Source organism: Corvus hawaiiensis, chromosome 8 (genome assembly GCF_020740725.1).
Source record: "Corvus hawaiiensis isolate bCorHaw1 chromosome 8, bCorHaw1.pri.cur, whole genome shotgun sequence".
Classification (NCBI taxonomy): domain Eukaryota; kingdom Metazoa; phylum Chordata; class Aves; order Passeriformes; family Corvidae; genus Corvus; species Corvus hawaiiensis.
The window spans coordinates 11,049,280-11,064,607 of NC_063220.1; the positions used below are offsets into that span (position 1 = coordinate 11,049,280).

A 15,328-nucleotide genomic window follows, 5' to 3' on the forward strand; every position below is an offset into this window, starting at 1 on the left:
AAAGCAAATCCCATTTTATCTGTAGCTGTTGCTGACTTAAAGATGACTTTCAAAATCAAAGAACCCGAAGAGCTGAGCTCATTTCTAGACTGTCAGTCTGCAATTCCTCTATGCACAAATGCCAGTGTATCAGTTTGCTAATAGACTGTTTGAACAGCTCACCTTGACCACAGCTTGCTCTGTTCTTAACACACAGCACATGCTCCTGACCATTTTTTCCCGCAGAGTGATTGGGAGCATGCATTCTCCGCAGGCCTGGAAAACAGCATTAATCTTCTGCGGTGTACTTTCATTTCATTTCCTGTAAAAATCCATCTTCTGCTACTGGAGTTGACCTAAGGTTAGATGTCACAGGAACAAATTACTGTCACTTGCTCAATACCCCAAGAGTAGCTATAAATAGCAAGCTTTATAACCCCACTGATCCTTGAGATACATAGTGATAAATATGCTTCCACCAACCAAGAGATAAAAAATAAAGCTGCGTGGCTCTGGGTGGTGTTTATTATTTGAAGCTGACACAACTGGTAGAGATGCATCACTCAAATTGCTTTAAAAAGAAAAAAAAGTAACACTCATTGTATTTGTCTGCTTTAAAGCATTAATTAGTGATTCTTGGGTAGAGTAGTCCAGTAGCACAGCTTTTAGATCCAGCAACAACAAATTTCTTCTTAGGTACTGTGGTGTGGTAAGAGTCAAGCTAGCAGCTCATTGTGCTCACTGCTTGGACTCAGAGAATGAATTGAAAACCATTCCAGTGGAACAATTTTCTTCTGGGAAATGCAGCATTATTCAGATAAATCTTCTGCAATATTTTAAAAATGAAATCTTGACAGAAAATGTAGGAATAACCTGAAACTGAAAGTGTGTTTCATTTTGATTTTTCTCCTTGTTTCATTGGAGATTTTTTTCCTGTAAGGTGACAGCCAGACTGTGTTATAAAATATTCAGTTGAATGGATAATGGTAACACTGGTACAAGTGAAATGAAACACTCCGAATTACTATTTTTTTAATTTAATCTCTTTCCCTCCTGTATTCTTACTCCATCCAGACTTTGGGAATAATGATATTTTAAAGCAAGGCAAAAAAAAAAAAAATTAGCATTGCCTAAGGGATGAGAATTGCATCTTCCAACTAACTTTAATAGGAATTAATGCATGAAGCACATTTTTAGCTGGTTTTAAAATGCTACTGGTCCTTAGGAGTTACTCCATTATAACAACTAAGGGGCTTGGACAGTGATTTTGACAATAATGTCTTGGGCTGTCTGGATCTTTTAAGCTTTCTAGCTGTTGATTTGCACTGGCAGGATAGAATGAAGATTGCGTATTGTGTTGCAAATGCTTGGATGGTGCTAGCCAGAAAATCTTTTCTCTGGCTTTTAGTACATACCCTGCAGAAGACCTGCAGTGCATTTATGGCTCAGTAAAACTGCTCCTTACTCTTAATTGGAGGTGGGCTAAAGCAGCTTTTTGGGTGTATAATGTGGCTGTGGATGCTCAGGCAGCTCTGCTGAACAAGTATCAAACTTTCTAACTGAGCTCAGCCTGCTGTGAGAGTTTTTCTAGCCAAGCTGCAGTGACCTCAGTGTTATGATGGGGTGGGAAGTGTAGGACATGTATGGTTGTCTCATCTCCCTGATTAATGGAAAAGCTTCCTGTTGCTCTGCCCTCAAGCTACAAAATCCATTAACAACCCCTTGGGGTGCCTGAAATTTATTCTGGCCATTACCATCAATTAGAAAGTTAATAGCGTGATGATTGCTGGGCTCCTGTCCCAGCTATTTGAGTGATTTACACCAGACTGGGGTGAAAATGGGAAGAATCAACACTCAAGGAACCACTTTATGAGCAAGAATTTGGCATTAAGGGTGTGCTGATGTCAGTATGCCCCTGTAAACATATGGCAAGAAGAATCATTAGTCATCCTCAATCCTAATTTAGAAGGCAGCTTTTGATTTAAACGTATGGAAGAACGACTTTAATATCCGTCACAGCTAAGCTGAGGTTTGTTTTGTTGATGACCATAAGCCAGGCTGAGTCTGTGGGAATGGCTGCATTCTGAGTTGCAGTGTTGCAGGGTGTTCACCACCGTGATGAAGGAAGGGCAGAAATTTGCATTCTATCCTGTTTATTTGTTTTGACAAACAAGTCAGGTGGACAGGGAGATCTTCCAGACTGGTGCTCTTCCACTTATATTCCACTGATCCCCCAAAATTCCCCTAAGGTAGCAAGGAAAAAGCCTGTTGTCAGTAAACTTTCATTCCTTTCTTTTGGGTCTTTAACTCAAAATAATGTTGTGAAGGCAAATGGAAAAGTATTGAAAGCCAGTACTATGGGCTTAGGGACAGAGAAAGTGCTTGGATCATACATACCATCAGATGAACAAGCATCAGTAACCTGTCATCTTTTGGTATGTATTTGGTATCATATTTTTGTTGGTGTATATTAATTAGCCACCCAAAAAATGTGGAGTTACTGGTCCTTCCCACATGCATCTGGATGTTGTGGCACGAAATGACTCACAGAAAGAGCAGGAGAGATGGCACTAATGTTTCAGCCAGAGCACCACTTGAACCAGCCTCTTGAGCCTTTCACTGAGAGGGTCAAGTGGAGGTCTTGCTTTGATGGCTATTCCTTTGTTTCTCACTGCTGGCTTTCACCCAGCACTGGATTAGAATAGCTGAAGGGGTTGTGATTGCCAGCCTCCCTGTGCTGCTCTTGACTTAGGCTGCTTTAGTCAGTGAGGGACTGGAGATGAGTCTTTGAGGCCTCAGGGAGATGAGGAGCTGAAAGGGAGATTTGATGGGGAAAGTTCTGGAGTCACCCACTCTGATGCTCTGAGGAGAGGGAAGCAATGAAGAGGGAAGACCCAGTTCCTTCCCCTTATCAGTGGCAAACACCAGCCTTGCTGGGAGTCTGGCAACCAGGCAAAATAGGTGGAAAGTCCACAGTTATTCTTCAGAAATCCTCTGCCCTTGACATTCTATACCCTTTCCCAGAGCTAATCCTGCAAGTGGTCATTTAGCACAGCAGAGAGGGGTTCCAGAATGTAGGTGACGCCCCAAAACAGGGTTGCCCATAGGAAACAGTGGATTTACAGTCTACTCCTGCAAAACAGTGCCTTGGAAATACTTCTAGAACAGAGTCCAGTCACATCTCAGTGCATTATTTTTCACACAAAAGCTCGGTAATTGTACACTTGAAATAAAAATCTTCATGTCTTGCATTCTGACAGCAAAGATCCTTCTGACTTCCTGGAAGCAGTTGCTTCCAAGCAAGGGCAAATTGATCATTGAAGCTGTCCAGTTTCATGTTTATGATGGTGCATCTCCATAGTAAATAGTTTGGATTTACATAAGAGTGTGATCAGGATCTGATCTCTGATCAGCTAGCAGAGGAGTGGGGAATCTGAATATGGATTTTATCAACTGCCAGAATCTTCTGTTCTTAGCCTGCTGACATGAGAAACCATTGCACTGTACAGTTAAAGGATGTTTATCCATCAAACAAGATAGGACAGGCATCTAAAATTAGAAAAGCAGTAAAAGGAGGAGGGGAAAAGTGCATCATTCCCATCTAATCCAAATTTGATCTTTTTTCAGGCTAAAATACTTGATTTTGCTCTTTTCTTTGGGTATCCAACCTTTATGCAGCAATGTCTCTGAAGCCTGAAGATAAAAAGCCCTTCTCCACAATACAGCAGAATGTTACTTCTGCTAAAAAAGGCAGTGACATCAGAAACTGATATTTCAAAAATCTTTTGATGACATCTTACAAGCACAGAATGTCTCTAAATTTTTTCACATGAAAGTTTGTTCTGAGTTATTGTTCCAAGGCTAGTTTGGTAAGATAGGAGGGTTTGAAATACATGTCACCCAGAGCTAAAACAGATACATCTCTATTGGTGTTTTAGCTTTACCTCATCATATTTTTGATTCTGTACTACTGATTATCTGTGCCCCTTTGGTCAGTTTGGGACAACTGTCCTGGCTATGCTTCCTCCCAGCTTTTTGTGCTCTTCCTCACTGACACTAAACAATCCTTGACTTAGGGTAAGTTACCAAAACGTTTGTGCGTTATCAACGTTATTCTCATACTGAATCCAACACAGAACACTGTACCAGCTGCTAAGGAGAAATGACCTCTATTCCAGCCAAAACCAGGATAATGGTTCTCATTCATGTGCTACCCTGATTATTACAGGAACTCTTCTTTTCCCTGTCCTTGCATTTGACAGTCATGTGTCTTGCTGCTGTCTAGTGCTGTGCATTATGGTGGATTTGCTCTTCTGTCTTGTCCAACTGGAAACTCTTGCACTTTCATCATAATTGACCATTTCCTTCACCTTTCATCTGACAAAGATGAGAGTAAGAAATAACCTCACCCTGACTGCACAATTTCCTTTCATCCCATACAACCTGTCTTGTCTCCCATTGGAATATTCCCACTGCCATCATCCCATGACTTCTGAAGCAATTGACCAAATTCTTATTACCTTGGCAGAGGAACAGGTGTTCTCTGCTTCCATAGGTTGGTAACCTGAGTTACTAACTCTCCACTGAAACAGCATGGAAGGCAATAGGCAAATTGATTTTTCTTCAACCATTATTTGAAGGAGAAACAAGCATCTGTGTCGCCTACAGATTATGTCTCATGGCCCTCTCACTCCCCTATTTTCTTTCTTTCTAAATTGGGTAATATTTTGAAAAAATATCCAACACAATATGTAGACTGGGGATTGGATGATAAAATATGAGCTGCTTTTCCTGCTTGTCACATCTTTAAATTATTTATAGCAATAATCAGCTGAACTATATTAAGCCAAAAATTACAAGAAATTTCAGTGTGTAGGTTTCTATTCATTTAGATTACTCCAAATAAAAGTTGATTGAAAATGAAAAGAAGAAAATTGAATTACTTTAACTGATTATGCAGAAAAATGTCAATTTAATAGTTTCTTATTGTTTCTTTGTAATTTTTTTTACTCCCTCTCCAAGTCTTTTTGGTGGCTTTTGCAGGTGGGAAACTTCATTTTGTGATGAGAAAATTCTTCCCATGAGAGGAAAAAATACACATTTCATTAAACTCATAGAAATTTATGACTTAATTTCTAGTAAAATCTACAGTCACAACTCAGACTGGAAGCAAAATATTTTCAAAATGAAGGTTTTAATCTGTTTTAAAATGCCTATTTAAAGTTTTTTAATTTTGTATTTCATCATTTTGCCATTGATAGCAAGACTTTTTCCAATCCTTATTTGCACACACAAAACCCCAGAAAATTACAAGTGTCAGGATGGAGTGGGAAGATGGTGGAGCCTGAGGGGACTTGAATTTGGCTCTGTCACAGACTTCCTTCAAATGCAGGATTAATTATCTTGTCTTTCCCTCTGTTTCCCCACCTAGAGAGTGGGAACAGTCCTATTTGCCAGCCCGCTGAGGGCCTCATGAGAAAAAAGTAGTAAGAAATGTGTTCACTTAGGCCATGAGACGTGGGTGCCTTGAGTTTTGAAATATCTTATTTTTCTTTACTCTGGAAATGTCTATAAATTTAATTTCAACTTCCTGGATAAATTTGAAGTGTTTTAGTGTTGTGACATGCGCAGTGCTGTTACAGATTTTTAAAGAAATGCTGACCAGCTGTTTGGCTTGTCCCTGCTGTCAGACCACTGCCCTCTTGAACCAAACTCTTACGATACTCTTATGAAACCCTTTTCTACATGGAAATTCTGTCCAAGGACACAGAACTTCCTGTGTTTACATCTTGCAATTGCTCTTCCAGGTGGGATTGTAAAACTCCATTCAAAATGTGTCAGTCTCCATAAGCTAAGCAAACAGATCCCATTAGAAATGTGAAAAGCCTTGGGGAATTATTTATACAATGAATTAAAAAGACAGACAGTGGTGAGAAGTGTCCTGGTGAAGCAAAGTAATTTGCAAAGCAAGAGTAACTTTCTGTGAAAATAAAGAATGAATTAAAAAAAAAAAAAAGTTTCACCCTAAGAAACTGAGATGAGGCATTAGTACTTTCTGGAAAAAATACCAGGGTCACACATGAAGGAGTTAAATCAAAAGAGGCATTAGACCAGAAGTGATATCTATCAGTGCCTTGTGAAAAGCTAATAGGAGGAACATGTGAACATAAATGGCTAGCTGTTGAAGAAGACTTTGACATTACTAGCTTTTGTGAAACGTGGTATGACAAAAATCAATGGGAAACTTTACTACCTGGCTATGAAACCAAAGTAAAGCGTTTCAATTTAAGGGATGAAGGAATAGCACCTCAACCTCAAAGTCTCCCCAGAAAAAAAGAGTGCAAGAGTCAACAACTGTACAGCAAAGTTTACAAACAGGCTTAAAACATGGCAAACAGGATTACAAATTTGCTCCAGAATTACCAGCTCCAGTATTTTTCACATTCAGACATGAAAGATCATTTTTAATGTCTTTATTCCTTATTCAAAAACTTGTTTGTTTGAAAGCCTTTTGTAAGTGCAGCTTGTGGCTCTGCAGTTCTGCCTTCTGTGATCTGAAAGGCTTCTTTCCAAAAATCTGTTCTTGTAAAGATTAATATGATAGCAACTGGCAAATCTTGTGCTCACCTGACCATTCCCTTTGGAGGCAAACCAGGTGGCAAACTCAGTTATGTGTGAGGTTGGAACACAAGATCTAATAGTCATTGCTTAACTTAAAAATGCCTGGCTTGTGCCAGGGATAAATTCATGTGCAGGGGGAGAAAAAGGGCAGAGCCCATCTCTTCACACAGCTCCTGGTCAGATAGGCTGCCCTGCTCTGCTGCTCACTGATCACATCACAGCTGCTTCTGGTCCTGCCTCCCAGGGCCGGCTGGCACTTGGACCACAGTTAGAGCAGCAAATTCAGCTGTGGAGGAAAGAGGGGAATAAGGACATGAAACACAGTGTTCTCATGGTGGATTTGGGGGAAGCAGTCAAGTTAATGTGTGAAAACCAGGCGTGACTGGTGGGAGAAGAAAAAAAAGCAAATGGTGCCAATTACAGTGATTGCTTCTTAATGATGTGTGTTATAACAAGTAACCTAATCTGTTAACATGGGAAGAAAGCTGTACTGTAATAAGCAGGAGACATGAGACAGCTTAAAGTCTGCAAGTAATGTTTTTCTTTTTTTCTCATGGAGTGTTCCAGAAAGATCTTGATGCAAAAAAAAAAAAAACCCCTCTTGACCAAATGATCAACTGTTCGATTCTTCAAGTCTTCATCATCTTACGTAAAATAACTACAGTCAGCCTTAAGTTTATAACAAAGGAGAAAACTAGGGGATGTATTTAATCTCTATATTCAAACTGACAGTACTCTGAATGTCAGGCTCTGCTTCTTGAGAAAGAAGAAAATTTCCATAGGGTTCATGTTGCTGGTTGATTCAGAATGCCTATTATAATTGTGAAATATTGGTAGGAATGGATTGAGATATATTCATGACAGTAGGTGGACTAATGGAATTCAGGGACTTTATTTAAAATGTGCAGGAGTTTATTATAATACTGTAATAGAAATGTCATTTACCCTGACGGGAGGAGAGGGAAAAACCCTGTCAATGAATAATAATGAAGTTGTTTAAATGTCAGCTTTCTTGCAAATAGTTTGCAAAATAGAAATCATGCCACATGTTTCTAGTTTTGTTTTAATTTATTACTGGGAAAATCAGAGCTTCAATCCCATAATTTTGGTACTTTTTTATATTGTGAAATGAGCTAGTGATCATGAAAATGTTTATCTTCTTGCATTGTCTTCCACTTCACTGAAAACATAGGGAGTTGGATTTTAAACAGCTACTGGTAAAATTTGGGATTTAATGATAGCAATTGCAACTAATATGGTGGGACAAATGTGAAGTTCAGAACTGAGTCTAAATATTTTATTTTCTGAATATTATTCTTCTTCCATCATTTGCATTTCAGTGACTTCCACAATGTAAGACTCACATCCCCCTTCTCCCCCCGAACAGTTTGAGAAACCATTGCAACACGCATCTACACAAGACACAATAAAATAGGGCTTCCTGTTCACTCATTTACATGTAGTTATTTCATTAGCTGTAGCTATTTAGAAAGCAGAGTTTAGTTTTTGTGTTTTAAGCTTGACATGTCCTGGGTGTAGTCCTTTCTGATGATTTATCTGGGCATTTTCTTGCTCCTGTCATGGATGGACTAAAATTGATTTCTCTCTGCAGAACTTCAGAGGAGCAGCCTTCCACACAAAATGTGGAGAGGTTGGTTGCTACATATCCTTTGCCCTTCAGATAACTGGGGTTGAAGTTGGTGATCCTACTCTGTCATTAGTGCCTACACCCTGCTGAGGTGCATCTGTCTTTTGCAGCACTTCCAGGTTAGGCTGGCTTCCTGGGCCATGCAATGGCTGATGCGTTTTCATGCGTTAGGAGTCTCATGCTGCTTTATAACACCCATTTAATAAGACAAATAGCTCGTTATGTAGGCTACTAATCAGTGCTGGCTTGTATACATATATGTATGTAATAGCAATAAGATGAATGCGGGTTGGTGATACCCCTGGTTAGATCCCAGCAGAGACTTCCCATGGATGCAGTGTTTCCTTTGATCTAATTCTTTTTTTCCACTGCTCTGCAAATGTATATATTACCATTTCTTTGTGTTAAAACAGTTATGGATGCCTATCTGCTGTTGTATATATAACGTTTGCCTCCCCATTAAAATTAAGGGTATTTGTAAAGTGGTACAAAAGTAAAAATTGGTAACTGGGAAGGTAGAAGGACTGGCTATTGTCAGTTTAGAACACGAAAATGAGAGTAAGATCTAATAGTAGCTCCTTCGATTGCTTGTGAATTCGTTCATCTGAAAAAAAGTATTTTTCTAAGCCTTTAAATCTTTCAGTTTCTTTTATAGATGTTGACAGAAGCACAGGCTTCCATCTGTATAGAGTGTTACCTGTAAATAAAGCTATGAATGCAAAACAATTGCCTAGAGATTTGAAGTAAGAAGTGGCTGGCAATTCTGAGATTACCATTTGCAATAGGATGTTGACATAAGTTTGCCTGTGTTGTGGCAGGGGTATTGGCTGCCTTTCTTGAACAATTTCAAAGCAAGCTTTATGTCTCAGATTTTCTTTGCTCCTATCCACTTTAGAAAGATCCCATTTTGGATTCACTGTCACTGGTGTATGAGAAAAAGCAGCATTATTTTGTTAATATATTTTTCCTAACTCAGCAGGTCAGATTTACTCCTTACAATCTTTGTATGTCTTTGTCAGCTCAAACTGCACAAAGGGTAGGTTTTGGGGTTTAGGCAGAGAGCAGCAGAAATACTCACTTTTGAGAAGACTGGGTGGTGAGGTGGGGCAAGTTAGCGAAGTGGAGCTGCAGCCCTTGGCCAGGCTGTGTTCAGCATCTTGCTGTGGATCCCCTTACCTGGATGCTGGAGCATCTCTGAAATATTTGGTAACAGAAACAACCATAACAGTATCCTACTCCTCAGTCCACTGAGGAAATAGCTCAGTTAGTTTCTATGTGCTCCTGAGAGAGATGACCTTATAAAGGCAAAGCTCAGTCAGCAGATGATGTTAATGTTCTAAACACCAAAGGTCATACATGCACATGGGAGGGCATGGGTTTATTGGAGGAAAGGAGAAATCTATGGATATTAAACCATAGGGCAATTGTTATATGAGCAGGCAGATACATGCAAAGGCTTCTATAAAGTTTCTAAATAGAAAGACTCTAATGCAGATTCACGTTTTAGTGCAATTCATCTTTCATGGATAAAACCCTAGGCTGCTGTTTTCTTGTTTTGTTCATGTACTGACTGCAAAATCTGAAATCCCAGAATATGAAATATGAATGTAGGTATGGTACTTGATTCAGAAATGTACCACACTCCATACGCCACCAAAAAGAAAAAGAGTAAGCATTAAAGGTCTTAAATGCCTTTGTGAATTTAGCCACTGTTGGAGCCCTGATAGGAGAGAACCTGCAAAAATTGGGTGCCGAGATTTTACTTTAGAATGTCTGGTTTTGGAGGGCACAGCAAAAGGGAAAATTCATGTTACTGCTTGCAAGTGAAGTTCTGTATGGGCCCATTTGTACATGTTACAGGTGAGATACAGGAATATGTTATGCTTTTGAATGTCTGTTACCCAGATACATGTCCCTTTCTGCAATTTATGGGCACCAACTGTACTGGTTTGGGCTGATTATCTAAATCCCTGGGATACTGGGACAGAATTCAGCCAAGTATGAGCTGCATAATGAACAAAACCTCTGCTGATGCTTGATCCTGCTTCTGGTCCCATGTGAAGTGTAGCTCCTACAGGAACACTGGACAGTCTCATTTGTTCACTTATTTTGTTCTTCCCGAAGACACGTAGTCAGTGTTTTTATGGGCAACACTCATTTCAGAAATGCTTCATTTTCTCTACTGGACAGTGGCTTTTAAAGCAAGAATAAAATGCATGTGTCCATCCTCTCTGCTAGTCAGTGTCAGAGAAGGTACTTTGGAATACACTGAGATAAGCCATCTTAACAAAACTAAGCTTGGAGTGTATGATGAACTGATAACCTTAGTCTCTTGTTGTCTGCTGTTTGGCATCTCTGACAATCATTATCATCTTCTATATGCAGAATGTATTTCCTATTGTACATATTTAAGATGCTTTGGGAAGATGCTGGTTTAATTTTTCCTAATCTAATTTAAATGCAAATTATCAACACTCACATGATGCTGTGTGTATATAATTAAGTATCATTATATACTACATGAATCATTGAAAAAGCTCTAGAGAGCCATTCCACTATTTAAAGCATGACTTACATTGAAAAGCTGCCAAGTGACTTGTGGTTTTGTGATTAAGTGTTTGTACTTATAAGAATCTCTCTTGAATTTTAGGTCCACAGATTATGGGACAACATATGAGAAACTGAATGATAAAGTTGGTCTGAAGACTATTTTGAGCTACTTGTATGTTTGCCCAACAAACAAACGTAAGGTAGGTGATGATGTGGTTAGCTCCTTTTGGCTTTATGATGCTATTTCTGTCCTGGAGATCTCTTCCAATTTTTTCAATGTCTGTTACTATTTAAATGGCAGGAATTTCTCTGTCACTCTTGCCTTGAAAAAATGCGTGGCTTTAGTACCACCTATACCTGTTACCAGTAATACTTGAGGGAAAGATGGCCATTAAATGGATTGGCGTCACATGTACCGTGCATGTAATTGTTTGCTCACCTTCTGGATGGTGTTGATTTTGTTGTCTGAAAGGGAGAGAGACTCGTTAAAATGGCAGAAATGCATCTACAGTGACCAGATTGTATATAACATTATCTGTCTTTTAAGTGCTCCCAATAGTGAACTGAACAGGATTTGAAAAATTCCTGCAGAGAAAATGCCTTAGAACCTCAGAAGGTTTTAATCATTCAGACACCCTACTGACTAACAATTTCCTATGAATTTATAATGCTGACATACTCATGAAAGGAATCTGGATGCCTTTTTTGAGACACATTTTTGACAAAATTTTTCGTTTGCTACTCCTTGGTTTTCAGTCCTTGTGCATAGTTCGGTTCACTACAGGCAAAACTGAATTGCATTGGCAGAAAGTGTTAGTAAAGAGTCACCTCTAAAGGAGGCTGGGTGTATTTGGCCAGCTGAGGTCACTACAATGCTGTTCTCACTATACTGAAACAATTAAGTGTTCTTTAAGACGGACTGTGAAAGGAAGAGGGAGCTGTCCTAACCAGAGAGGACAATGCTTGGCAGTTTAAATTGCAATTAAATGGCCCCAAATTAGTGGAGGGATGTCATCTCATTGCAGCTGACCCTTAGGACGATATGAAGCTCTTCCCTAGGAGCTAAAGAATGAAATTAGCAGATCACTTAAATGTCCTTCAGCATGCTTGTTAAGCCAAGTGAAGTGCAGGCTGGTGCTGAACAGCCTTTATCACCTCTGGCTGCATCCTGCACCCTCTCACTCCCTGCCTTTCTCTGCCACCCTTGTTTGTATAGCCATCTGATGAGCTGGATCCAGGACCGACCTGCCTGAAGACTAATCCCTTTCCAGCTCAAAAACCAAGTAGATGAAAGTAAAATAGCTTTTAGGCAGAAGTGTGGAACCATCTTTTCTGGCAGAAGTCTGGTGTAAAGTTGGCCTACAATCAATACGGGACAGTGCCAGAGGAAAGCTGCAACACCTGCGATGAGAGGACCTATGTCATGGTCTAAGATTGAATTTTTCAAAGTTTATTTCAGCAGGAGCAGAGTTAGGCTTGCAGGGAGAACTTTTGGAGGCCCTGCTCATGCTGTTTCTATAGAGTATCAGGCCATTCCATCAATGAACATTTAATTTTAGACACCCATATAGTTCCCCAAGGCTAAGAGGGCACAGGGAAGAAAGTGTAGAGCTACCTTATGTTTCCACACTAAGAGTACTTCTACAGTGAAAGCAAAAATACTAAAAGTCAAGGTCTTTATTATGCTTGTTGGGGAATGAAAAGGAAGGAAACGTATTTATAAATTTTGCCACCAAGGAAAAATCTATGGATCCTGGGACCTGATCCCCTCTCCTCCCCTGAAATTCTGATAACACTTTCAGAAATTCTGGTCATTTTGAAAGTTGTATCATGTTTCACTAATCTGGGCTGGGTGGATGGCTGCAGAAGTACTTTTAAAAGGTGCAACTCAACTACTCTAAACTCCATGAATTTTATAAAACTCGTGTTCTTCATGTGAAGGGTTTATACACTGCTGCAGTTAGTGCTGGGCAAATGCTAACAGTGTATTTTCCCTAAATATTAGCTATATGTGGTGATTTCTCTGACTGCACCCGTAGCCTTCGATGTCCTTTGTTCCACAAGGCCTGCCTTAGCAGAGAGAAAAGGCTTCTTCAGTAGTGGAAAAGAAATGGTGCATTTTTCATCTTGAAGTTACTGGATGAGAGACCTTGCTACAGCAGTGATCCATAAGGGGGGTCAGCATGTACTTAACTTACTGAAGTTGCCTTGTTTTGGGAAAAAAAAAATTATTTTAGCACATATTTAACTTTCAGGAGTAGTTCCATTGAAACAGAAGGTAAATTTTGAACTTAGCTGACTCAGGACTGATTGCTTGTAATGAAAAAAGCAAGTGTACCATTTATGGAAGTCTTGTCTTTTCTTTGCAAAGCAGAACAGTTAGAACAGTGAATGGTAGAATGCATGTTACTGGATTTATTAAAATAATTGATAGCTTTGTTCATGAATTTCTGATTATTTTCACATTCTGGAAAAGAACAAACAGCATGTGTTGAATAAATTGTTTGTTGTAATTTATTTGCTCTTCTCTATCTAGAAAAAAAATGGGTCTATAAATACCCAGTATTTGCAGAGCTTCCCACAGCCCATGAATGCCAATTTATTTCTAAAAGCTTTTGACTTCCAATTCTTGTCTCTTTATTGAACAAAATTAAATCCTTTAACCAGACATTGCAGGCAATGTCATATTGCAAAAGGGTGCTTGGAAACCAAAAATTAGAACAAAGTCAACCATTATTTACAATTTAAACTGACAACCTATTGCTGTTGCTTGGCGTTTTTCTGAATTACAATATTTACTGAAGGAAATGACAGAAAGTGGTTACTAACATAGTAATGTGTAAGTCTTGGCAAAGAGAAGTGGAAACATTTTTTAGAATTCTTTTCCTTTTACTGAATTACTGTGCTACCTGGTCGTATGACTGATGACACAGATCAGGGGTAAAAAGTGTACCACATGGATCTTGCCAAAGACACAGAGCCTGTTTGAGTATTTGTCAACAAGTCTCCGGAAGAGGTATGTGCAATGTGCAATAAATCCCTAGGCTTAGGTATGTCAACATTGGTTTATTTGTTAAGTTCATAGAGCCTTTTGCAATGAGAAAAAAAAAATTTGAATGCTTCTACATGAAGAAATACTGTTTCAGAATAATGCTGATGGGTTACAAACTAAACTAAAATAGAAATCCAAGTTGATACCTTGAAATTACATTTTCACAGAAGTGTGTCATTCATTTTCCTAGAAACTCACATGCACTAAGGTTTACAGTGTTTCTCTATAAAAGCCTTTCAGATAGGTTATTTTTACTCATTGCATGGAAAATAATAGGCATACACACATAAAAAGTGAAAGGATCATGGTGGGGACTCTAGAATTTGTTTAAGTGGAGGTTTTCTTTGACTCAGAAAGTGCTGCTGGCTAATTTAAATGCTGTATCCTTGTAGGAAGCACATTGTGTTCTCTGCAAAGAGCGGGTTTGTGCAGCCCATTCGTTCTTTGTACTTTCGAGCCCCTTGTATCTGTATATCTTCAGTTAATTAATAAATGCTGGGTGATAGTATCTACCAGTGACTTTTATGCTTTTAATGGGACTAGTGCATCAGATATTTCCTGTGGGTTTGAATTTTTGTGGTAGTGTTTGTTTGTTTGTTTTGTTTGTTTAATTTTTTCTCTCCCTTTCCGCAGGCCCGCCTTGATTTTTTTCACTTTATTCCTCCAACTGTTCAGATTTTAATTGCTGTGTGGAGCAGTGTTGCCTTCTTTTTTTTCCTCTCTTTAAAGATGAATGGATTACAGATGCCTTCCTCTTCCTTGATATTCACTGCTTGTGTTTATCACCTTTACAGTGTGTTAAGCATTGTCCTGTTGAGTGTGTAGCACCAAGATAGCAGATACTTATTGTAAATATAATTGTATGGGTTTCAATGCTGGCTAGATCCCCAACTACTTCAAATTTATTTCTATTAATGAGTTTTAAATGAAAGGAAATTAAAGGAATGGCAGCCTAGCCTTCTGTTCTTTCTAGCATTGGCTGGTGGTACTGCACAGAATAGTTGGCAAAAGTTTCTGTTAGTCAAGACAGTAGAAAATTTACCCTTATTAGCTGAAATGGGAATGATTGATTGCTACTTTCTATCCTGTGGTATTGGGTGAGTTTATTTGCTTTAGGGAAGTTCTGTTTCTGAAATGCAAACTGCCCCCTTGGATAAAGGGTAAGACCTAGAGCTGTGTGCTTTACACTTGCCTTTGTACCCACTCTTCTGAGAGTTGGGGAAAATGTCCATAGAGGTGAACAGTTTCACCTGGCATTGCTGTTTCTCAAGAGTCTGTTTACCCTCAGTTGCTAAAATCAGATTGGAAACACTTCCAAATATCCTCTCTCTGACCTGCCTCACCATGGAAGCTTTCAGAACTCTGATGTGATGGCAGCTCTTGATTTTTTCAGTTAAGGCAAAACAGTTATTTCCAGCAGTGTCCTCCTTGTAGCCTCTGTAAATCGTAGTGTGAAGGCTGTCAGTTTATATTGGAGA

General features: G+C 39.1%; 1 protein-coding gene across 4 annotated transcripts in view; it reads left to right on the forward strand.

Annotated features, from left to right (window-relative positions):
* SORCS1 (sortilin related VPS10 domain containing receptor 1) overlaps nt 1–15,328 on the forward strand; it is a 264,794-nt gene that overhangs the window by 107,057 nt on the left and 142,409 nt on the right. For all 4 annotated transcript variants that reach the window (XM_048310550.1, XM_048310548.1, XM_048310547.1 and 1 more), the window contains exon 3: nt 10,899–10,998. In XM_048310550.1, the coding sequence (XP_048166507.1) occupies nt 10,899–10,998 (100 nt within the window). The remainder of the gene's footprint in view (nt 1–10,898; nt 10,999–15,328) is intronic.